Source organism: Scardinius erythrophthalmus, assembly GCF_964197995.2.
Source record: "Scardinius erythrophthalmus genome assembly, chromosome: 7".
NCBI classification, from domain to species: Eukaryota; Metazoa; Chordata; class Actinopteri; order Cypriniformes; family Leuciscidae; genus Scardinius; species Scardinius erythrophthalmus.
In genome coordinates this window covers 26,459,651-26,485,531 of record NC_138227.1, presented here as the reverse complement: position 1 = coordinate 26,485,531, position 25,881 = coordinate 26,459,651, and the positions used below count along the sequence as shown (strand labels likewise).

Sequence of the window (25,881 nt, the reverse complement as noted above, 5' to 3'; positions counted from 1 at the left end):
AAACTGTGTGACGGGTGTTTGCTCATGTGAAGAGTCAGTGTGCATATTTGAATGGCAAAAGCAAAGAATTGTGTGTAGTGTTTTGAAAAAAGTGTGTTTTAGAACTGCAATTTGAGTGTAAACAGGAATTGTGCTTGTAGTTTAGCAGAATTGGCTCAGGGGGTCGGTGAATGAGTTACATGTTGTGGTCATTGTGTCTCAAGTACCAGAAAATGTGTGTAAACAATCGAGAAAAACTGTAATAGCATGTGGATGTGGGGAGGGGCCCATAGAGAATGCCTTTCTACAGGGCCCAGAACTTTGTACTACACCCTTGAGGCCATGGCAGAGGGGCCTGAGGAAGAGGAGTTTGTATGCGTGGTGGAGGAGCTGCAGCAGCAAGAGGACAAAATTGAGCTCAAGTTTCAGATAAAATTTGGGCAACAATTATTGACCATGTCATCAATCATGGCTTGTCCTTTAGAGAGGCTGGACAAAGGGTCCAGCCCATTCTGAGTCGGAGCACTGTGGCATCTATTGTCAGGCTTTTTTGGAATGAGAACAGGTAATTCACAGCTTTACTGTAATGTCTACCACTGTGTATTTCAGCTTTACTGTATTGCCCTGTTAGCAGAACAAACTGTGTCTACAGTAATGCAGATGTTTTATCAATCCCATTTATGTGACTGTCATACAGTAATGTCAATTTTGACATGCTTTTTGCTTTTACTTTATAGAATCCACACACTACCACACACTGGTGGCAGAGGGAAGATATTTAGTATTGCACAGGAGTCTGCCATTGTAGATACAGTATGGTAGTGGCAAACAATGCAATCAGACTGTGTGTGAAATCCAGGCAGCAGTAATTGCATAAATTGAGTGAGTTTGGCAACTATAGATCAAGTCCTTAAACGAAACCATGTCAGAATGAAGCAGCTGTACAGAGTTCTGACATCGTAAAGGAGGCACGATTCCAGTATGTGCAGGTACAGATTTTTTTTATTGTAATACCTTGTTTACCATAGTTACATGTGACTGGAATAATTTGCTCTTTTTTCTTAGAGAATAATGGAGCTTGAAGCTGAAGGAGCACATCACATATTCGTTTTTGTGGATGAAGCCGGCTTCAACCTCTATAAAGTGAGGAGACGCAGGAGAAACATCATTGGGCAGAGGGCCACTGTCACAGTGCCAGGTCAGAGGGGTGCCAATATCACCATGTGTGCTGCCATCTCCAATGATGGGGTCCTTTGCCACATACAGTACCAACTGTTGGCCCATACAATACAGAACGCCTCATCACATTTCTTGATGCATTGAAAGAAATACTGATTCCACCCGAAGAGAGAGGGCTGTTGAGGCCTGGTATTACTCTGTATGTCATAATTTGGGACAATGTGGCTTTCCACTACTCTCGCCTTGTGAATGAATGGTTTGCAGCACAGCCTCGTATTATGATGCAATTCCTCCTTGCATTCTCGCCTTTTCTGAACCCAATCGAGGAGTTCTTCTCTGCTTGGAGGTGGAAGGTGTATGATCACCGGCCATATGAGCAGATGCCTGTCCTGGAGGCAATGAATGCTGGTTGCCTGGCAATAGGTGCAGAGGACTGCCAGGGATGGATACACCATGCAAGGAGGTATTTCCCTCGGTGCATTGCAAGGGAAAACATTCAATGCGATGTTGATGAGAACCTGTGGCATAACCGTCAAGAACGAATAGGCTAAATGTGAAAGCTAATGTATATCTTTCTTTTTTTAAAAGGTATTTCCACCCATAAGTTTCCTTTGGTAGTTTTTTTTTTTTTTTTCAGTATCCATTTTTTGTAAAGAGTTTGTAAAGTATCACATTTTGATGGCTGTATTTTGTTGTCCATTGTGTAATGATTGATTGAAAGAATAAATTAATTTGACCACAAGTTGTGGTGTTTGATGGAAATATTTGCTTATGTTGCATGTTTTGTGAGTGTTAGAGCATTTTGCTAACAAAAGAGTCATTTTGGCCATTGAGCTTCAGTTTTATCCTGTGCGTTAACTGTTTTGAAAATGTGGTATCAGAGTGAGCAAATGTGTTTTAGCAATCGAGAAACTGTAACAGCACTGACTGCTCAATAGATTTTTGACTGGTTGCAAGTTCATATCAATAAAGAACAAGAATTATAGTATCACAGAGACAAAGGACAAGTTTGTGAGATGCAGGTACTGTAAAAATAGGGGTACAAGGAGAATGAAAAAAATGCAAAGAGCAAAGCAGTAGTAATTACTGATCAATTTTGAGCTACTATGATAGAACATGTTTTCGTTCATCAAAAGACTGATGGAAAAATATGATTTTTTTAGATTAAATATTTACTTGAGAGCAGGGTTTCATTTTGCAAGAGGAGTCAGGTTTTGTAAATAGTGCTTGAAGATGAGTTTTTGTGTTTAATGTTTTCAGAAAATGGAGCAAGGTTTCAGAAATTGTGTTTTAGCAATTGAGGAAAAACTAATTAGTAAGAATGTGCTTTCCTCACTCACCGTTAACCTCACTCGCCCACTGATGCTTCCAATGACATCATACTGTGGAAAACCCAGAAACCGTTGTTTGGCCATTGCATGCAGTGTGTGCGTGTGTGCAGAAAGGTCAGAGAAAGAAGTTTTTCCTGTATACAGATAACGTTGTGTGTGAATGTCGAGCCCCAGAGGACATCTTCAGTAAGTGAAAATGTTGCTTATGATTTAGCACAAGGGAATGGCAGCTTTTCGCATTGTTAAAATGTAAATACACTTTTTTTTTTTTTTTTTTTATCATAAACATGTAAGTGATAAACATGCTCCTTTTTAATGCAAAGCTTTGTTGTGTTCTCTGTCAGTGGTCACAAATCCATTAAATATGGAGGTAAGATTGAGGTGAACCAGATATGTTCCAAAGTTGGATGCATTAAATTGATCAAAAGTGACCGCTGAATGGATATGAATCTCCTTTGACTGCAAGACTTTTGCAGAATAAAAGCAGTAAGTGAGTTTAAAGAAAACTGCAACACGAGCAAGTGGATGCTTCACTTGCCGTTTTATCATTAAATCTGTACATTTTGAATAGGTTTTAGTGGTGGGTGCTGCTGTCTTCTTGAGCTTGGCATAATGCATTATTCACAACCTGCTTCACCGTGCTTATTCTGTAAATTGAGGATGAGATGTACAGTGATGTTCATTCCATTATTCTTCTGGACTCGTGGGACTTCATTGACTCATGGGACTTCATTGTAGATGAACAGAAACCACAGTGAACTAAAGTGTCGACTGTTTATTTCCTCTCCTTCTGTCCGTCTTCATTGTGGGCTGTGTTTGGTTAATCTCTTTCTTTTGCCATACATCTCAGCTGTAGACGCTCTGGGAATATCTTTTCACACAACATCAAACCATGCAGGAAGTTTCATGGTTACAATCTTGACATCCTCTCTTGTGTGTTCTGATAATAGTATTTGTGAGGTTTGCAGGCCTTTTTTGATGCTCAAAACCCATGTGGATTGTCTTTTCCCAGACTTTGTGACAGTGTGTATTTGTGACCAGTTGCATGTAGCTAGACTAACTTTTTACTGTCTTTTTGGAAAATATATTACTGTAGATTGCAAATTGTAGATTGTAGATTGCAAAAATAAATAAATAAATAACCAATGTTTTAATCAGCTCAACCTTTTGTTCATAAAACCCTTGGACTGATTCAGTCAGCAATTGATAGAAATGATTCATGCTGTACAGATCCTTTGGGTCCTTCAGGAATATCATAGTCTTGAGACATATTCCTGTAGACGGTGTTTTTTTGTGTGTGTTTTTTATTTCTGAGCTGCCGAATCGGTACCATGGTTTGTTATGCTGATGAAAACTCAATTCCACATCACATATCATTTACGTCATTTACCATCCCAAGCTTACAATGTTTCAGGATTGAATTGTTCATGATTGTTTGCGTGGTTTGAAAAGCATTGTTTATTTCACTGCAATATGAGTATTTCAATTTACATACACATTGTTTGTATGACTATTTACATCATTTGTGGTGTTCTAGAAGTCAAACATAGATTGTTTTAAATGTTTGTAAAGGTTGTATGTTTGTTGTATGTGGAAAATTACATCGCTATTATTTAACGCTATCCATTCATGTCTTGGGGGAGAAAATGGATCCTTTTAAATGGGTCACCTCCCGGTTCCAGGATCTAATCTCTGATTGGTTTTGAGATAATACAGGGATAATACAGGTATTTAAAAGGCTGCATAAGATAGACTGTATATTTCTTGATTCCCATGAAGGTAAGCAGCATTATAGAGTTATTTTCATGTGGTGTGTGAAATGAAGTAGTAATTTGTTGCTTTTCATAATAAATATATGGTGGATGAAACTTATTGTGTATGCTGCAATTTTGTAAAAAATTAATGCATGTTGAAATGTACCGCTTCTTTGTTAATTTGACTAACATTTATTTACAGCTAATCATGGGAGCAAAACATTTCCTGGTTTGTTTTGTGATATTTCTGTTTTGGGGTAAGGCTCTATCTTTTCTTTTTATTTATTTTATTTAATAAATTTTTATATGATAATATCTGTTATGTAAACACATTTCATGATGTATGAATTAATTAAAATATTTTTAAATGAATCGTTTAAATTTAAATATTTGATTATATATTATTATAACAATGTTTGGAAACTTTTTGAAAGTGTTGTTAAATGCACTTATTTAATACCATTGTCTTCTAAACATCTGGTTGCAACATTTTTTTTTATGTGGAATTAATTATCTCAGTCTTTCTCTCTTGACCTCTTAAAGATGGCTGCCAGGCTCGATCTGCAGGACAAGAATTTGCCACCGCGTTTATGCAAAATTATGTACCCCCTTTTGATATGCCGCTCTTTCAGCTTTATATCTCCTCTGTGAATTCTAATTGCCTGGTGAAGGTCAACGTACCTGGTCTTCGTTTCACCCAGGAGATGCAACTGACTGCAGGTCAGGGCATCACTGTGACCCTCCCCAAAGAAGTCGAGCTGTCTGGCACCAAGAGGTCCCGCAATACTGCCCTCATTCAGGCAACCGATGACATAACGGTTTCCTCACTAAACTCAAAACAATACACGGCAGATACGTCCCTGGTCTACCCCATGAGCGAATGGGGCACTGAATATTTTGTGTTCACCCCTACTAATTCTCCTCCATCCATGCTGAAGGAGTTTGTACTTGTCAACGGTAAAGAGCAGAACACGGTGGAAGTGTTCCTTCGAGCGGTGGTCCGGTTCGAAGGCCGCTTGTATGGAGTCGGCAGTAAACTAGTTTTGGTGATGGACCCTTTCGAAAATGCACAAATTCAAAGCCAAGGAGACTTGACAGGAACCCGCGTGTCCTCGCAACTTCCCATCGCCGTGTACTCGGGCCACATGTGCACGTGGCGCTTTTCTAAATGCAATCACGTTTATGAGCAACTCCTGCCGGTGCAAAGATGGGGAACTCAATTCCTGGTGGCTCCTTTCAGCCTCCAGAGCCAGTTCGACAGCGTCTATATCCAGGCATCGCAGTCAACGAATGTAACTGTTCAATTTGGCCGTACTATATTAAATGATGTACTTCAGCGTGGTATTATCATAGAATACAAAATCCAGTTTCCAGATGGTCTTAACATCATTGCTGACAACGGAATCCAGGTGTTTTTTCTGTTTAATGGTGTGCGAACATCCCATAATGTGATGTATGACCCGTTTCTTGTAAATATTCTGCCCAACAACTGTTTCGGTTCTTCGTACACACTTGATGGGATAGCTGGCTTTGACAACCGAGCCCTGTTGATTGTGCCTACAAATGAGCAAGCAGGGATTCTTTTTGATAGCTTGCCTTTACCTGGAAAAAGTCAGTGGAGGGTCATCAAAAACAGCCAGTACTCCTGGACCGAGCTGGTTTACCAGCCTGAGGCAGGTGGGCACAAAGTAACCCATGCAAGTGCTTCTTTTGGGGTCTATAGTGTGGGAATTGATCAAGTGAATGGATATGGAGCTCCAGCCCCATGCATTGATCCAGGTATGTCACAATTAAACACATTCCTCCTTTTGTTTAAAAAAGCTTTTACATTTGTTGTTAATGCAGCATAGCCAGTCTTAAAGGGATAGTTCACCCAAAAATAAAATTTCTGTCACCATTTACCTTATGTTTTTCCAAACCTGTATGAGTTTCTTTTTTCTGCTGAACACAAAAGAAGATATTTTGAAGAATATGGGTAACCAGACAGTTGACGATAGCCATTTTCCATAGTAGGAAAAAAAAATACTATGGAAATCAATGGCTACCGTCAACGGTTTAATTACCAACATTCTTCAAAATTGTGTTCAGTAGAAGAAAGAAACTCATACAGGTTTGGAAAAACATAAGGGTGAGTAAATGATGACAGAATTTATTTAAAAATGTTGTGTAAACGATTCCTTTAAGTAAATTATGTCCCTTGTATAGTCCAACAATGCATTTTTAATAGCTAACACAGCTGTCTTAATTACTTTGTTAAAACCACAGTAATCTCTTAATTGCCAAACTTTGCCACTTCAGCATCATGTGTATCATGTGTAAAACAGAAGTTTTCTCCATTTGTTGTAGTTGTGCCTCGCTCTTGCTTCAGCATCGGCTGTAGTCAGGATGAGGAGTGCCAGATGATGGGTTCCTTCCCCACCTGTGTGAAGAAACCAGTTGGAATGTGCTGGGCTATGGGCGACCCTCACTACAGTACATTTGACCAGCGTTATTTTGACTTTATGGGCACTTGCACTTATGTTGTCACCAGGAACTGTCAGAAAAATGACAGCCTTCCAGCTTTCGAAGTCTTGGCTAAAAATGAAAACCGCGGCGACATGAGAGTCTCCTATGTGGCACTTGTAATTGTGAATATCGGCGGTATCACCATCAGCGTTGAAGGTTCTGATCCCGGGAAAGTCAGGGTAAACATTTTTATTTGTATTTATTGCATGATTTTAGTACTAAAACTGCAACTGCAATATTGACAGTATTGTCTCATGTGAGAATAATAGCTTAGACCTCATAACTTGTTAGCCATTCATTTTTTTTTTTTTAATCAGTATTTTGTCTTGTTTTTGTCTTATCTAAACAACCTTATAATGATCAGTTTACTCAGTAAGCAAAATTGCATAAGAGATTAAGGGTTTAAGCATAAATCTTAAAAAAAAAATAGTGAGGCTTATGCTTAAAACCAAAAAATATATATATATTATTATGAAATATAATAATGTTATAATAATTGTTCTGGCCTTACTAAAATTTGGGTAGGACTTCTAGCTTGGCAGACAGCTAACAGGTTCTTCAATAAACACCCAGGAAGCAGTAGGACGTTTAGGATGTTTTATCAGAAACACTGTGAAACTGCAATACAGAAATACAAATGTACATTATTAATAAACTTGAATAGGTTAAATTCTTATTAACACAGGATTAAATACTACTTTGAAAAGCACAAAATACAGTAACACACTAAATTTACCCATTAACCACACATGGTTATATAGCGATTAGCATGAATGCTAACTTAACATGGAAAACGCCATAGACAGGCTAACGCGATTAGCATCTTTACCATTTTTAACACTTTTCACAAAAATATGTAATTCAAACGGTCTTTACTTAAGGTTGTCATGAAAATGCAACTTTAACCATCACTTACAGACATAAGTTCTTCAGAGTTATGAAGACAAAAACGTGTAAAAGACAGACATCCCAACCTGCAAAAGTTCATTTCAGGGAGGTACCCCCCTCCAACCCCCCCCCCCCCCCCCAAAAAAAAAAAATGGAAGGAGGACAAGGATATGACAATTCACCACAGAGTTGTTGTCCCTAAAATATATAAAAGCATAATACATCATTTCTATAGGCTATAGGCCTATTGTTCATAATGTTACAATTTGTAGATTACTTTTACTATTTATAAGCTGCTTATACTATTCATGTAAACTGCTTTTATTTATATTCCATTGCAGCTTTAAACAGGTCGGAATAGGCTAATATGCACATGAATGAAATGAAACTTGTTGAACTCACCTCAACATGTCTTTTACAATCATTTAACCCGCCATGGGCAATACTGAAGTCACTGTTACAAACTTTACAGCGTGCAAGACTATCATTATGTTTTACTCTTATAAGACAGGGGTACACTTCCATGTAGTCTGCCGTAAAATGTATCTTATACTTTCGTTTTTTGCATGTTTTTTTTGAAGCACTCTCCCGTTGCCATGGCGCTCCTGTTTCTAGATACACTGAACTGATTAATTCGGTTCGGGAGAAGCGATAAAACCCGCCCACACTGACAATTGATTGGTTGATTTACCGAAACAGGCCAATCAGATGCTCTCTATTTTACGTGCGCACACACGCACACACGCAAGGTCTCTCGCTCCATCTCCCTCTCTGCTGTGCACGCGCGCTCTGGCTCGCTCGCTCTAGATTCCGGGAGATTTTAACTCATTTGCGGGTATCAGGGAGCCGCTATCAATATGCGGGAGACTCCCGGAACTTCCGGGAGACTTGGGATGTCTGAAAAGATGATGAAAATAGCTCAGCTGTGCTTCAGGGTTGTTGCATGCATTGAGAACTACGGCGTAACGGCAAGTCTAAGAGACAAACAGCACGGTGTAGTAATTCTTCTACCTGCTTTCTTAAAGGAGCAGCACAATAATAGAGTATCCATGTGCAATGGTTTTTCAAACCAGAAAAAAATAGGGTGGAACTTGTTATATTGGATTGTTGTATCGTTGTTGTTAGCACACTTAAACACACTTAAACATTGTTGCTTAAACACTGAAATATTCTATAAAAAATAAGCACATTTTGATTTCATGATGACTTCAAATACTGATAAAAGCCTAAAATAAATTTTAAGAGAAAATGCTTACAATCTAGAGCTTTTTTTATTGTAAAAAAATACAAAAAAAATACTGACTGATCATTTTTTGCAGTTTAATATACAATAATATGTTTTTATTTGTACAGATTGACCAAAGTGTGTGGAGCCTTCCTGTCATTCTTGATGATGTTGGAGTATCCATGTTCCAGTCCGGCAGCTTCATCACCATCCTGTTTTCTTTTGGGCTGAATGTGCAGTATGACTATAATCACTATCTCATGGTCTCCATGCCCACTGCCTTCATGAACAAAGTCTGTGGCCTCTGTGGCAACTTTAATGGTGATCCCAATGATGATTTCACAATGCCTTCAAACACCCAGGCTCCCAATGCAACAGCGTTTGGCCAGAGTTGGAAAGTTCACAACTTAACATGGGATGAGGGCTGTAGAGATGACAATAGCGGCCATGAATGTGATGCTCAAGCACTTAAACAATGGGAGGGTGAAAACTACTGTGGACTCTTAATGAAGGGGGCCTTCAGTCAGTGTCATTCTGTTATCAATCCTGCTATTTACATTCAGAACTGCTTGTATGACGTCTGTTTGGCAGATGGCCACAGAAACTACTTATGTAATGTCTTGGAGGTCTATTCGAGTGTATGTCAACATTTTGGGATACATCTAACCAACTGGAGAGATGCAGCCAATTGTTGTGAGTAATAGTATGATAAGCATCTTGACTTGACATTGTTCATCAAAATTGTGATGTTTTATTTCCGAATGTGTCTTCAGCTTACAGATGCCCTGAAAACAGTCATTATGAATTTTGTGGTAGCGCTTGTCCTTTGACCTGCGGCCTCAGGGCTCCTTTGAACTGCACTTTGCCCTGTGTCGAAACATGCGCTTGTGATCCTGGTTTTGTTCTGAGTGGATCAAAATGTGTACACTCTGCCCAGTGCGGCTGTTCCTACAATGGACGCTACATTCCCGCTGGGGAGGCTTTCTGGGCGGATGATGCTTGTCAGCGGCTTTGCCGTTGCTCCACAGAAGGTAGACGACTAGAATGCCAAGATGGAGGCTGTGGGGCTGGACAGCACTGCCAGCTGGTGAATGGCATTAGGGACTGTTATCCTGTCTCCCAAAGCACCTGTATGGCAGGGGGTGACCCCCACTACTACACCTTTGACAAGAAGTACTTCGACTTCCAGGTACTATTCAGTCCTAATCCTATCCCTACCCTTAAACCTAACCCTACCCATAACTTCTCACTAAAATCAGAGGAAAATGACAGGTGAATAACACTGATGTAGAAGCATCTAACCCTGGTTGTAAACCTAAACTTGACATAAACTCTAAGCTTGTCCTTCAAATCTGATTGGTTGATTTGAATGTTGTTCCAGGATTAACAAAGACGTTGATGCAGGAACATGTTGCACTTGGTGAAATATAGTTGTTTTTTTCTCCCACATTAAAGGAGTAGTTCACTTTAAAATGAAAATTCTGTCATCATATACTCACCCTCATGTTGTTTCAAACCTGTATGAATTTCTTTCTTCTGCTGAACAGAAAGGAAGATATTTAGAAGAATGCCAGTAACCAGGCAGTTTCTGGGTCCCATTGACTTCCATAGTAGGAAAAAAATATACTATGGAAGTCAATGGGACCCAGAAACTGTCTGGTTACTGATATTCTTCTAAATATCTTCCTTTCTGTTCAGCAGAAGAAAGAAATTCATACAGGTTTGAAACAACATGAGGGTGAGTATATAATGACAGAATTTTCATTTTAAAGTGAACTATTCCTTTAACTACAAAAATATATTTTCTTCTGCCTGAATATTTCCTGCATATTCAAAGTGTCATGGAAAGACAACATAAAAAAACTTAGCATGTAGTGTTAGATCAAAATGTCCATATGTTTGGTGGAGTACCCTTTGTGTAAAATGCTAACATTATTACATTCTCCTTTCAGGGAAACTGTATATATCAGTTGGTTGGAGTTTGTGTCTCAGATCCTGGACTGGTGTCATTTGATGTGCTGGTGCAAAATGAGTTTCGGGGAAGCAGAGCGGTGACGTTCACTAAGTTACTGGAGATCAAAGTATACAATATCAGCATTGTAATTGATAGACAATACAGCAGTTTTGTTACCGTAAGTTCTTGTTACATGCATTAAACCTCATGCAAACAATTTGATCTTTCCAAATAGCTTGATGTTGTCATTTAATGAGAAATTTAAGCAAAATTGGATTTCTCTTTTAGGTCAATGGTGAGCTGTTGAACCTCCCTTTCAGTCTGATTGAAGGTCAGGTTTCAGTTTTCAGAAGTGGCTGGTCTGCTGTCGTTCAAACCTCTTTTGGTCTCAGAGTCACGTTTGATTGGAACAGCTTTGCCACCGTCACCGTCCCCAGCATCTACATGGGTGCAGTCTGTGGCCTCTGTGGGAACTACAATGGAAATCCAGAAGATGATCTGACCGTCAGAGGAACAACATTACCTTCCTCAGGACCGGTGGAGTTTGGTGCCAGCTGGCTTGTAGCCAAGATCCCAGACTGTGTCCATGGATGCACGGACAGTTGTCAAAATTGTGACCCGGCCAAAAAGAGTCTCTATAAAACGTCTGATTTCTGTGGGCTTCTGCGTGACACACAGGGGCCTTTCAGGGACTGTCAAACCGGGCTGAACCCTGAACCATTTTTTGAGGATTGTGTTTACGATGTCTGTTTGTATAATGGAAGGAGAGATATACTGTGCCAGTCCATAACGGCATATGTATCTGCCTGTCAGGTGATGGGAAAAACCATCAGACCCTGGAGAACTGTTAAATTCTGTGGTGAGACAAACACTGGCAGATTGTATCTTTCTGAGAAACCATATACAGTATAATATTGTGTTCATACACAAGAGTTTTTGTAAGTCACTACTGTACCAGTTCCATTCATCTTAACAAAGGCCAACAAATATAAAGCAGAGCTCAAAAACAAATGTGTTAAGGATAAAAGGGTGTTTTAATACATTCAACAGAAGGGTATTAAGTTAATAATCAAATCTGACATGTAATCTAGTCTGAGGGTTGTTCAAAGGGATTGCCACAGTCCTTATAGAGTTTTCATTGAAATGTTGCTATGCTATTATACTATTGTAATGAACCATTTAAAAATATATATTAACCAGTCACATGTCTGTCTCTTGTCAGGTGTTCAGTGTCCTGTTCACAGCCACTATGAGCTCTGTGGTTCTGGCTGTGAAGTCACATGTCATAGTTTGGCTCCTCCCACTGGCTGTCGTAGCAGCTGTACGGAGGGCTGTGTGTGTGACCAGGGTTTCGTCAGGAGTGGCGACCACTGCGTCCCCCTCTCTCAGTGTGGCTGTCTCTATGGCAAACGCTACTATTTGCTTTACCAACAGTTCTATCCTGGCAATAACTGTGAGGAGGTGTGCACATGTACAGCGAACGGCCAGGTAAGTGGACACGCCAAAGTGATGTTAGGGAATATTCTACAGTTTTGACATTGTAATTGTGATTGGGTTTGATTTGATTTGTAAGGTTATAAAGGGCTTGTTATCTTTGAGAAAGGGTTTAGAGGAGTCATATAATGAGAAATCATATTTTTCTGTGATCTTTTAATACAATAAGAGTTCAGTCTTCCTCCCTAGTTTATAAAGAGTATTTTAATATTTAATGCTATAATGCTATATACAGGCTGAACCTGCTGATTTGCATCTATGCATTTCAGATCATCTATTTAAAGCCATCTCACAAATCTTGCACAAAAAGACATGAATGCCCTGTGTTTGTTTCCACAGGTGGTCTGTAATAAGTTATCTTGTAGCCCCTATGAGAAGTGCGAGTTGATGGATGGCGTTCGCAGATGCCAGCCAATCGGGAAGGCCATTTGTGAAGCTGTTGGAGACCCACACTATGTGTCCTTTGATGGGAAGCGCTTTGATTTCCAGGGCACCTGTACCTACGTCCTGTCCCAATCCTGTGGCCTGGAACAGACCAGCCTGACCCCTTTCTCCGTCCAGGTGGAGAATGAGAGATGGTGGCCCAATAGAATAGTCGCTGTTACCAAGCTAGTGGCCTTAACCATCTACGGCAGCACCCTTGTCATAAGACAAAACAAGCCCCAGATCTTGGTAAGTAGAGGTTTGTCTGCTTTTGTTCTTCAGAAGCTGCTCAATGAAGCTCCCATAATGCCTGGTGATATGTGAATTTAAGGTTCTTAAAAAATTTGAAACTTTTGTTGAATTACTGTCAATGTAGTATGACTCTAATACAACACTATTCCCACAGGTCAATGGGGTTTTGACTAATGTGCCGTACAGTTTAAATGGCTCCTTGGTCCAGGTCTATTCTGACCGTAGTAACTACATCATCAAGACCGGCTTGGGCCTCCAGGTGACCTATGACCGGGTTTACAAAGTTACTGTTACCGTTCCTGGCAACTACCGTGGAAAAACCTGTGGGCTCTGCGGTAACTTTGACGGAGTCCCTTCCAATGACTTCCGCCTCCCAGATGGCAATATTACACAGGACGTGAATGTATTCGGGAGAGCCTGGAAAGTGGACGTCCCTGGAGTGGTGTGTGGGGACGGATGTGAAAGCGGCACATGTGTGGACTGTGATCCCAGACTGAAAGCCATCTATGAGAAGCATCCCTACTGTGGAGTTCTGGTTGACCCCAACGGACCATTTGCCGCCTGTCATGCTGTGCTGAACCCTTCAGCTTATCTGAACGACTGTGTCTTTGATACATGCGCGTCTGGCGGAAACAGCAAGGTGGTTTGCGACAGTGTGGCGAGATACGCATTTAGTTGCCGTGCAGCCAGAGTCGTTATCCAAAAATGGAGGACAGACTCTTTCTGCCGTAAGTTTGTTCTTCTGGAAAAACATTTTTTTTATGATTTCTAATTTTATAATGAATCAAATATCACATCAAAACAAAGGGATTATGTCCCATACATCAAAAAAAAAAATTTTTTTTTACCCAAATATTTTATAATATTGTAAATATGCATAGTTGAAATGCACTACCATTCAAAATATGAGGTCGGAAAGCTCAGTAAGAATTACTTTTCTTCAGCAAAGACACACTAAATTCACATTCAATAAATTACATGTCAAAATTTATGAAGATATTGGCAGTTATTTTTAATTGTAATAATGTTTCACAATTTGACTGTTTTTACTGTATGTTTGATCAAATAAATGAAGCCTTGGTGAAAAGACTTCCTTAAATTGAAGAATTAAGAAAAATCTGGGGCTAGATATGCAGTCACAACATTCTTGCTGAAATGCAATTTTAAAGGCACACTATGCAAGATTTTTACCTTAATATAACAGCTTCGAAGTCATTTCGATGGTAAACAAACTCCTAGTTGGGTGAATCATCTCGATAGCAAACCAGCAATGCAAGTTTGAGAGGTGGCGTCCCGCCACATCTCGCCGAAGCCGAATCCATAACTTGCTTTATGGCACGACGTAACATACATCAACAACGTACGAAGCAGCCTCTATGAAGGACACTAGCACGCATTTCAGACGTGAATCATGTCAGAGTCGACGAAGAAAACGAAGAAAGCGTGGTCGGAAGAGTGCAGAGACGGCTCTACGTGAGTGTTATTTACGACAGTAACGTTAAATACAAGTTCTTGACAAAAACGGAAACTGCATAGTGTGCCTTTAAAATGTGTAAAAATATTTTAATAAATATACTTTTATATTTTAATATTTAATATAAAATATGGCCAAAATATTCACAGATATAAATAAATATTTATATTATAAATAAATATTTATAATATAAATATTCAAAATATAAATGTAAAATTTCCCATTTTTATTTACTCATTTATAAATATATTATAATTACTTGTCATGTCATGTCTGGGAACCTGTTAATCAATAGATCTTGGCATATTGTGGACTTAATTGTAATATTTAGTTGCATCTATTAGTAACAGTCTGAAATTAAAACTTGCTGTTTTATCATCGTTTATTTTCTCATCCAGTCATTCTTAATCATTAACTTCCAGCAATGGCGTGTCCAGCCCGCAGTCATTATGAGCTGTGTGCAGACGTCTGCTCTGCTGCCTGTCCTGGGATCACTACAATAATCCAGTGTCCTCAAACCTGCACAGAGGGCTGCGCTTGTGACAATGGTTATCTTTTTGATGGCCAACAGTGTGTTGAACACCAGCAATGCGGCTGCTATGAGCTGGGACGCACATTTAAGGTGATTACTATTAGTTAAACGTAGTGATGTTGGACATGCGCACATATTAGCTGTAGTGCCTATCTGAATTTCATTCTCTTTCTTGTCCTGCATATGACCGAGTCTGTTTTTTTCCAGGCTGGGGAGGTGGTTTACCTGAACCAGTGTGAGCAGAAGTGTCAATGTGATCCAGGGAAGGGACTTTCCTGTGAGAGAGTCAGCTGTTCTAATGACACGCAGTGTTTACTGAGAGCGGGAGTGTGGGCCTGCTATCACCCAGGTCAAGATAAATGTCCTTTTATTCATTTTCTTTGTGTAAGGAATCAGTAAAATGTTATTTTTTGGTTTTGAGTATATTGTGTTTATTACCAATATGCAATTTACAGGAAAAATGCAGAAAAACAGCATCTGTAGTGTATTATTAAATATAAGATTTTTTGTGTGTTTCTTCTCTGTGCTTCTGCCTACAGATCCATGTCAAGACGTCCACTGTCGAGAGAAAGAGACCTGCCGATTTGAACGTGGCAAGGCCATGTGTGTGCCTCTGTACAACAGCACCTGCTGGGCGTGGGGCGATCCGCACTTTCACACCTTTGATGGATATGAATATGACTTCCAGGGCACCTGCAGATACCTCTTGTCTAAGACCTGTGGGAATCTGAGCGGACTGGAACCCTTCTCTGTGACACAGAGCAATGAAAACCGTGGCAAACCTGGTGTGTCTTATGTGCGGGAGGTGGAGGTTATTGTATATGGCAACACTCTTACCGTGGTGAACCATCAGAAGGGACTGATCATGGTAATGAGTCACTTCAGATATTTTAAAGATACAAACTCACTGGCATCTGTCAAAGTATGATTTTAAATTCATGATATGAACAGATCAACTCAGCCTGTTTGACTTAGCAGTGCCTTTTTTTAGATAAATGAAGATGAACCAAAAAACAGCCTCAATCATTCATTTCAGCATGTCATAAACAAAAATAAGCTTTTATTTTAGTATACATTTTTATTGATAACATACTTTTTATATTTAAATGTTAATATAATAATTTTAATATAATATTAACTGAATACAAAAATAAAATGGTTTATCACAATCCTGTTAAACAGAACCCAAAACACCCATTGACCGTCAACTATATCCAAATCACGTAATAAATAAATAATGGAAACTGTGTGGAAATTTTATTTAATATTTTTGAAATATAAAAGATTTTTTGAATATGTTTAAACATTTTTTTACAGTCTATGGTTTAAATGTATTAAAATATATTTTAAATGTTTATTTTTCCAAGAATATTAAACTATTTTGTGCATATTTTAAAAAGAGAATATATAAAGTAATTTCTTTTGAAATTTGTAAGTTTAAACAAAATATTTTAATCATTTGGAAATTATATTTCATTTCAACTATGCTGTTAATACTTGTATTTGTCAAATATATTGATATTGATATTTTTTTCTGTGTGGAACAACTGTTTTTTTTTTTTAAATATTAGAATACCTTCCCACAAAAATAATAATAATCAGGATTCCTATTTTTTTTTAATCATATTAAAAACTTAGAATAGAATAGAATAGAATAGAATAGAATAGAATAGAATAGAATAGAATAGATCTTTTTTGTCAACCGGGGTGAAAATTTGTCTTTGGCCAATCAAAACACAGAACAACAACTTAAGAAACAGACAGGCAGTAATAAAACAATATTAAAGTAATAAAACAGTAATTAAAAATCACAATATCTTTAATGATTCTGATTTCTTCTGTCAGGTGGACGGTTTGGTGTTTAATCTTCCACTTGATCTTCTTGATGGCCGTGTGAGGGTGCGAGAGAGTGGCAATGCTGCGCTTTTGGAAACTGATTTTGGTCTGCGCGTCTCATACGACTGGAACTCAAGGGTTAACCTGCAGCTGCCTAGTAGTTACTATGGAGTTGTGTGTGGCCTGTGTGGAAATTTCAATGGGAATGCTGGAGATGAGCTGAGAAACCCTGCTGGAAACCTTCTGCCAAGTGTGTACCAGTGGGCAAAGAGCTGGAGAGCAGAAGACAATGTCACATCTGCATGTCATGATGGCTGTGAGACTGGCTGCCCTGTTTGCTCTCCTGACATACGTGCCCTGTATGAAACAGACGCTTTCTGTGGTGTCCTTACTTCTACAGGTCTGAGTGTCTTTAGTGCATGCCATGCTAAAGTGAACCCACAGGCCTTCCAGCAAAGCTGTGTGTTTGACCTGTGCTTCAGTAACGGAGACCGAGGAATTCTCTGTCAGGCTCTGGAGACCTACGTCGCTCGGTGTCGTCAAGAGGGTGTCGTTATTACAGACTGGAGAGAGAAAGTCCATTGCTGTAAGTTTGCCTAAGCACTCATAGGGCACACGTTTGTATACTTAGTCACCGTGAAATCAAAATGGACAATTCTTATTTTTCAATGGAATATCACAGTGCTTATTGTAAATGATATATCCATGCACACCATTATTTTTTATTTGAATTCATTTCCATCTTCTTGTAACGACTTTTCTGATGACGTGTTTATCGGCGAATAAACAACAATCCAATTAATTTCCAATGGACAAAAATAAAGACCCGCCCTAGCTGTTTAAGAAACCATTCTACTCAGATATACGTGACAGTAGGGAAGAAAAGATCTACTATCACAACTTCCGTTTTATGCCGACTTTAACAACCCTCTACAGTGCAAATAAATCCCACACTAGGGGACTAAATGTCTGTCCGTTAGCCACTGGCTAATACATTTTCAGATTTCACTCTCCTGTGACGGAATTAAACACTTTGAGTGTTTGAAATCCAAGCAGCAATCTGATTGGCTAGTGTTCACCTATTACTGTACATGTTTTGATTTCAGCAAATCAGTTCAAGCAAACACAGTATAATTAATATTCATGAGCCGAGCAAACATTAGAGTGTGTTATATTATTAGTAGTATTATACCAGTACAATCTGTGGTAGAATTATTTAATTACTTAGTTCAGGTATGAAACTCTAGATGACGCTTTGACTCATTTGGTAGCGATCACATTATCTACATGGCACAGCTGATTGGTTGCTGTTGCATCAGCGTCCAATCAGCTGCAGCTCAACATTCAAACAAATACCAGGGTGTCGCTGGTAGCAGTAGCCTATGCAGCGCGCTTTCAGAAACCCTCCACCTTGCCCAGCTCCACCTGTATAGATCTGCTACAGGGTTAAATCATGTATGTTACCTGTGCAGCAGCAGCATGTCTTACATGCTCACAGCAATGTCTGTGAATGTATTGGCAGTATAGCAAGTCTCTGTACTTGCTCTGCAGCAGCGTTGCAGATCTATTCCCAAAAGACCAAATACATTAACATTGCCATATTCATTACCATGCCAGTCTCTATTACCATACCAATCTCCCGAGAGTCGTCATGACAGAATTAGTATTACTGTTATTGTTTTACAGACATACTGAATTACCAATAATGTGTCAAGCATCACTAACAGCCCATAAGATCTTACAAAATAAAATAAAAAATGCTTAATTTACTTTTGTTTTGTTAAAAGTTTAGTTGTTATGCTTTCAAATCAGTCTTTAAACCAAAAAAAATTTGCAAAATGGTGATTCTTTTGTCAAGTTGTGCATTGAGGGTTACTTAACTTTAACCATGAACCTCTTCTTGTTCTTCAACAGCTATGAGCTGCCCACCGAACAGTCATTATGAGGCCTGTGCTTCTCCGTGTCCAGTAACGTGTCCGTACCCAGATCAGCAGCGTTATTGCACTGACACCTGTGTGGAAGCTTGTGTTTGTGACAGCGGTCTTGTCCTCAGTGCTGGCGCTTGTGTGCCCACAAATCACTGTGGCTGTTCTTTTGAAGGCGCCTACTACCAACAAGGCCAAACGTTCTGGGCTGATGATCAGTGTCATCGGCTGTGCGAGTGTGACCGTAACTTGAGAGTCGTGGTGTGTCGTGAATCTTCCTGCGCCTCTGGTGAGAGCTGCTCAGTGGTTAATGGAAGACGCAGCTGTCAGCCAATGAGCTCTGCTGTATGTGTAGCGTCAGGAGACCCACATTACCACACGTTCGACAGACTCCGTTTTGACTTCCAGGGCACGTGTGTGTATCAGTTGGCGGCCCTGTGCATTGATAAAGAGGGTCTTGTACCTTTTAATGTGACCATTCAGAATGAACATCGTTGGAGCAGAGCAGTGAGCTTCACTAAAACTGTCAATGTGTCTGTGAATGGATTCACCATCACGATGACCAGAGAACATCCGTATCGAATACTGGTGAGTACACAATATACTTACACACCTTATACACTAGTGGGGTTGAGAATTGTTCTTGTTTAGAATTAGTTTCATTAAAAAAAAACTGGTTCTATCAATGATTCACTCACTTGCATTCAGAACACTTTAGCATTTTTTAGCATTTAGCATCAGTGTATCAAATCCATTTAACGCAACGCAAACTTTGATTCAGAATTAGTTAATCAAAAACATTCAGTGTAGACCATACAATCCCTTATCGACTCTTCTGAGCTTGTTGATTGTAGTTATATAGCACTGCGTCATATTGCAGTTCAAGCTAAAATTAGACAAAGATGAGTTTTGTCATTAGTATTTTATACAAATTATGAAATATGATACCATATATAGCATTTTTATAAAATATGAAAGGCCAATTATTGGATTTCTCCAATGTGAAAAGTCATTAAAATGTCTGTATAAACAACAAAGTTTTGTTTTACTGATTTATTAATGATTTATTTAATCCAATTAATTAGCTTTTTTTTTTTTTTTTTTGCTTCAAAAACACAAAATAATCATTAATGGACCTGTTTGAATTGGAACTGGAATTGGTTCTCTGGTCTACACACTATTAAACAGTTTTAACAATTAAAAAATGAACAATAAATCACTTTTGTGATGGTAACCAAATGTGTTTTATTCTCTCTTTAGGTAGATGGCCAGTTAGCAGAACTTCCCTTTTCGATGCGAGGTGTGTTTGTATTTTATTATACATGTGGGAACACTGCTGTGTTGAAGACCGACTTTGGTCTCCAGGTGACCTTTGATTGGTCCAGTGTGGCTAAGGTCACTTTGCCTAACAATTACAGCGGCGCAGTGTGCGGCCTTTGTGGGAACTTCAACGGTGTTGTTCAGGATGACCTTGCAATGCGCAATGGTATGATGGCACCCAATGCCAGTAGTCTGGGACAGAGCTGGCAGGTTGCCGCCACACCTGAATGCTCATCAGATGGTTGCCTTGGCACTGGATGTTCAACCTGTCCTGCGACCCAGAGGGAGATCGCCCGGCGCTATTGTGAGATCATCACAAACCAGAGAGGACCTTTCAGAGAATGTCACGCCCAGATTGATCCTGGATCTTATCTAGAGGATTGCATATTCGACACCTGCAACTTCGAAGGACATCAGGCTGTGTTATGTGATGCGGTGGCAGTCTATGCTTCTGCATGTCAGAGTCAAAGTGTCACAATTCACCCGTGGAGAAATGCTACTTTCTGTCGTAAGTAATTGACTGGTTTTCTATAAGTGTCCCTAATTATGCTATTTTAAAGGTTAATAATAATAATTTAATGTTTTAAATTAGTTTTGAAGGTCTCCAACAATAGGTTTACATGCATCAAAGGTCAAAAAACACTTAAATTTTTCTCATAATATACGTACATTGGTCATCACAGTTTGTTTAAAGATTCAGTCTCTTTAAACCCCTTCCTTTCTGAGAGCCTACTCTGCTCTGATTGGCCAGACTGCCTAATTTGTTTTGAATTGATGCAGAATCAAATCCCTGACCATGCTCTAATGTTAACAATTACAACACTGATCAAAATACAAAAACTGGCTGAAATAAAAAATGAACAATGTCTCCAATCTGTCTACCACAGCTCCGTCCTGCCCACCCAACAGCCACTACAACCCCTGTGCCCCAGGCTGTCCCCAAACCTGCGTTAATCTCTCTGAGCTCAACTGCAGCGGACCCTGTGCTGAGGCCTGCCAGTGTGATCATGGATACATCTTGAGCGGCCAAACCTGTGTGCCACGAGCAGAATGTGGCTGCTTCTATCAGGGACGTTATTACAAGAAACACCAAATGTTTTACGTCCATGAGCAGTGCTTGGAGCTGTGCAGGTGTGGGGAAAATGGAACCGTTTCCTGCCAGACATCAAGCTGTGGCCCAGGGGAAGCTTGCAGGGTGATGAATGGAGTATTAGGATGCCACCCTGTCAGTTACGGAAGATGTGTCGCCACTGGTGACCCTCACTATTTTTCTTTCGATGGTAAGAGGTTTGACTTTCAAGGCGCATGCGCTTATACACTCGCTAAGGTATGTGATCGGAACAGAGGGCGGCTGGTGGATTTTTCTGTGGACACCAAGAATGAGCAGATTGGAAACATAGGAGTTTCTGTCATCAAGAACTTGACTGTGAATGTCTACAACTTGACAATTAGCATCAGACGAGGTGAACGCTGGAGAGTCATCGTAAGTGTTCATCTAGTTTGGCCTCAGTAAGAAATTACTTTTATTCAGCAAGTATCCATTATACTGATGTTTTAAAAGATTTTGGTTTCAAATAAATGAATAAATGCTGTTCTTTTGAACTTTCTATTAATCAAAGAATATATATGAAAAAAATGTATCACAGTTTCCACAAATAAATTAAAGCAGCACAACCGTTTTCAACAGTGACCATAAGAAGAAATTATTCTTGAGCAGCAAATCAGCTAATCAGAATGATTTCTGAAGGATCATGTGGTGCATCTTTGCCATCACAGGAATAAATTACATTTACAATATATTAAAATAGAACAGTTATTTTAAATTGTAATAATATTCCACAATATTACATTTTTAAATATATTTTTGATGAAATAAATAAAGAGGCAATCTTACCAATCTCAAACTTTTAAACAGTAATGTATACACCACTGTATAAAATAATGCGTATATGTAAAAAAATTAAGATAAAATATGAATAAATTATTAATAAGTAACCAATATGAAAGAAACTAAAAATAGAAAATAAAATACATAATATGTGCTGATGGTTCACTTGTTTCTAAATCATGTTTGCTGTTGGTTCTCTTTGACAGGTAAATGACGAGTTTGTAAACCTCCCTACATCACTTGGCCATCAAGTCACCATTAACCAGGTTGGTTTCACAGTTGTAGTGCAAACTGATTTCGGCTTGAGAGTTCTGTATGACACTGGTTACCATGCAGAACTCCATGTACCCTCAAACTATCAAGGCAGCATGTGTGGCCTTTGTGGCAACTACAATGGCAACCCATCTGATGACTTCTTGTTGCCCAATGGGACCCAAAGCTCCAGTGTAGATGCGTTCGGACAGGCGTGGGCATTGCCAGCAACTGATGTTCAGTGTGGAGACGTAGATTCCCCGAAGCAGTGCAATCAGACCGAAGCCGAGAAATACCGCAGAGAAGATGCCTGTGGCCTTATGGCAACTGCCTCTGGTCCCTTCAGTGCATGTCATGCTTGGGTGAATCCTCAGAACCATGTGATTAACTGTGGATTTGACATGTGGATTATGGATGGAGACAGAGCCATGCTATGTCAAAATCTTCAGGCTTATGCCATTATCTGCCAACAAGCAGGGATACAAATCATGCCATGGAGAAATAGTTCATTCTGCTGTAAGTTTGTAAAGCTATTGCTGTTTTTCTTTTTACCACTTTATTTAAGCTTTGTATCATATTCAGTTTGTTATATATACATATAACCAGTGTTGGGAAAGTTACTTTTAAAAGTAATGTGTTGCAAAATTGCGTTACTCCCTAAAAAAGTAACTTTAGTTGCATTAATGCATTACATTACTTTTGTGTTACAATTCTTGACCTTTTTCTGACATATTTAATTTTTGCAGGTTTGCGTAATATTCTGAGTTTGCATTTGATTGTTTTTGTTCATTTTGAGGAATACTGAATCTGTTTTTGTTTTTGTCTGTTAAAGTGAAATTAATAAATAATGCTTGCATTTAGTCTAGAACTACAATAATCATCATGTTTACACAGTGCCACAATGTGCCTCTGCACTTATTGCCTGCCAGTCAACACATGGGAAAACAAAATAACTTGCATTACTTATTTGAAAAAGTAACTTTTTTAAAAGATATTTTGTCGTAAATTTAAATGTAATGTTACTTTAATCGTTGATTGAAAAAAGCAATCTAAATTAAGTAACTTGAATTACTAATGCATTACCCAACAATGCATGTAACTATATAAATAGTGTAAATAAACTATCTTTCAAAGGTTTTAGAAGAGAAAAAAATTCACATTGACAGTAAAGAGAATCATAATGCTACAAAAGATTTATATTTCAATTAAATGCTGTTCTTTTGAACTTTCTATTCATCTAAGAATCCTGAAAAAAATGTATATTGCCACAAAAATATTAAGCAGCACAACTGTTTTCAACATTGATAATAATAAGCAATGTTTCTTGTGCATCAAATTTGCATATTAAAAGGATTTCTGAAGAATCATGTGACAGACTTCTTTTCAAAACAGTAAAAAAAAAAATTTTTAATTTTAGTGTATATATAACCTCTGATATAATGCATTTTATTAATATATATTTGTGCATTTTCTTTCTTTAAGCGGCCGATTGTCCAGCTAACAGTCACTATGTTCAGTGCTCTAATAACTGTGCCAACACCTGTGCCAGTCTTAGTGGGTCCTACAGCTGCCCAAATATCTGCATGGAAGGCTGTCAGTGCGATGAAGGTTTGCTCTCAGATGGGGATAAGTGTGTGTCCGTGGGAGACTGTGGATGTGTCCATAATGGCAAATACCTAAAGGTGGGATTTATTGTTTTTCTTAAATCCATCAATGATCGTTTCTGTGTCTGATAAGAGCTGCTTATCCACTTTTTTACAAACCTTTGTCACATATTCTATGATTCTCCAAATTAACTGCCAGCCATTTTAATGTCTTTTTAGAAATATTAAAATAAATCCATTGTTCAGTGTCTTTTTATTAACTCGAAACACTGTTCAAGCTGACATGTGCAATTTCTGCAGAATAATGATAATATCATCCTACCTATAATATCCTACTTGAAGTTGTCTGTTTATATTAAACTGAGATAAGAAAATGTATTTTAACACACACATTCATATATTGCATTTCAATAATAAATGTGATGGTGCAGGGAATTATGGGTAAGCCTTTCACTGCTCTGTCCTCTTAGGTTGGCGAAGTCTCAGTGACTGACACCTGCGACATGAAGTGTGTGTGTCATTCCGCAGGGGTGCTGGAGTGTGTGAAACAAGCCTGTGCCAGAGGAGACATCTGTGATGTTCAGGGTGGCAAACGAGATTGTTACCCTGATCAAGGCCACTGTGTATTTGATGCAGATGACCAGTTGCAGTCATTTGATGGTGTAAAGGGGACGGTCGGCCGGCTAGGAGCCTTTCAAATGGCTTTCTTATGTGATCAAGAGTCTCATGACTGGTTCCGAGTTGTGTTAGATGCACTTGCATGTGCCCGAAATGATCCTGGTAAAGTGACAATGGTCCATGTCTTCTTCCAGGACATGATCATCACAGTCAACAATCGTCGGCACAGCTGGGTCAGTGGAAAATGTTTTTAAATATTATAAATAAAGCATTATTTTTTTTTTGTGGTACATTAACCATAGTCTTAAAATATAATATTTGATTCAAAGAAATAAAAAGTGCTGATGACAGAGAAACTTATCTCTTATTGAAACAGGTGAATGGAAAGAAGGTCTTATATCCCTTTATGCCTGAAGAGGGGGTGTCAGTCTCATACAGAAATGAGGCTGTGGTCATTGAGAAGATGTCTACCATGAGACTGACTTACTCTGCCACTGGAGGGGTCGTGTTATCCGTAAACAGAGACCTGACAGACAAAGTTTGTGGCGCTTGTGGCAACTTTAATGGAGACACTGCAGATGATTTGAGAACTTCTGATAGGAGAAACTCCACTATGATGTCTCTGGTTGTATCATCCTGGCAGGCTGAAGACTTCTTTACATGGTAAGTACTTTATGTTTAATTTTTGACAATAACAAAATATGCTAGTTTTGTCACCTAGAGCCATATAATTGTGCTGCCTTCATCTATGGACATTGTAAAATAAACACATCATATTTTTCAAATGTAATGTCAATGGCTAACCTATTACTCCTCTTATGCTTTTATTACAGTGATGTGTAACAAACCTGGGCAAGATTTTGTTACCACAGAGATTTCTAATAGAGAATTTGTAAATTGTATTTAATTGCACATTGGGTTTTTAGAATGATGCTTTGGTGTAAACTGAATGATTTCTACATACTCTATGTTTTTAGTCTGATCGTATTTCTGCACATGATTTAAGATTATGCACAATAAAATACATGTCTGAAATCTACTTCCAAAATTGTGATTGTTTTTCAGATTACTTTTCATCCTGATTAAAAAGATATGTACAGAAAGCCCTGGTAGATGGCAGCAACCAACAATTCCTTACTTGAACATCTTTTTTTCCCCACGCCTTTCTAAACACCCAGTCTGCGTCAAACGTATCATAATTAATTTCAGTTAATATGTCTTTCAGCCGGGTATATCACATAGCTTATTCAATATTAATGATATTTTGTGTAGTAATTCTGAGAAAATAAAAAGTTACTTTGCACAATCGACATGATTTTTTTCTTCAGATGAAGTGTTCGTCACTACTCTACAATACAATACTGAATGATTCTCTCACACAGCTGAATTTCACTCTGAAATGTGCTGACAATGTGTGTACGGATCATTACAGAACATGAAATCTGAGA

At 38.7% G+C, this 25,881-nt stretch overlaps 1 protein-coding gene across 1 annotated transcript; it reads left to right on the top strand.

Moving 5' to 3' along the window:
- Positions 1 to 18,742: 18,742 nt before the first annotated feature.
- On the top strand, positions 18,743 to 25,477 carry fcgbp (Fc gamma binding protein; the record flags this gene model as incomplete). The annotated part of the gene is made up of 8 exons (XM_081370865.1): positions 18,743 to 19,339; positions 20,012 to 20,528; positions 20,959 to 21,554; positions 22,166 to 22,727; positions 23,694 to 23,893; positions 24,286 to 24,666; positions 24,810 to 25,096; positions 25,267 to 25,477. The coding sequence occupies 8 exons, from the start codon at positions 18,743 to 18,745 to the stop codon at positions 25,274 to 25,276; spliced, it is 3,150 nt and encodes a 1,049-aa protein (XP_081226991.1). The 3' UTR covers positions 25,277 to 25,477.
- Positions 25,478 to 25,881: the final 404 nt, after the last annotated feature.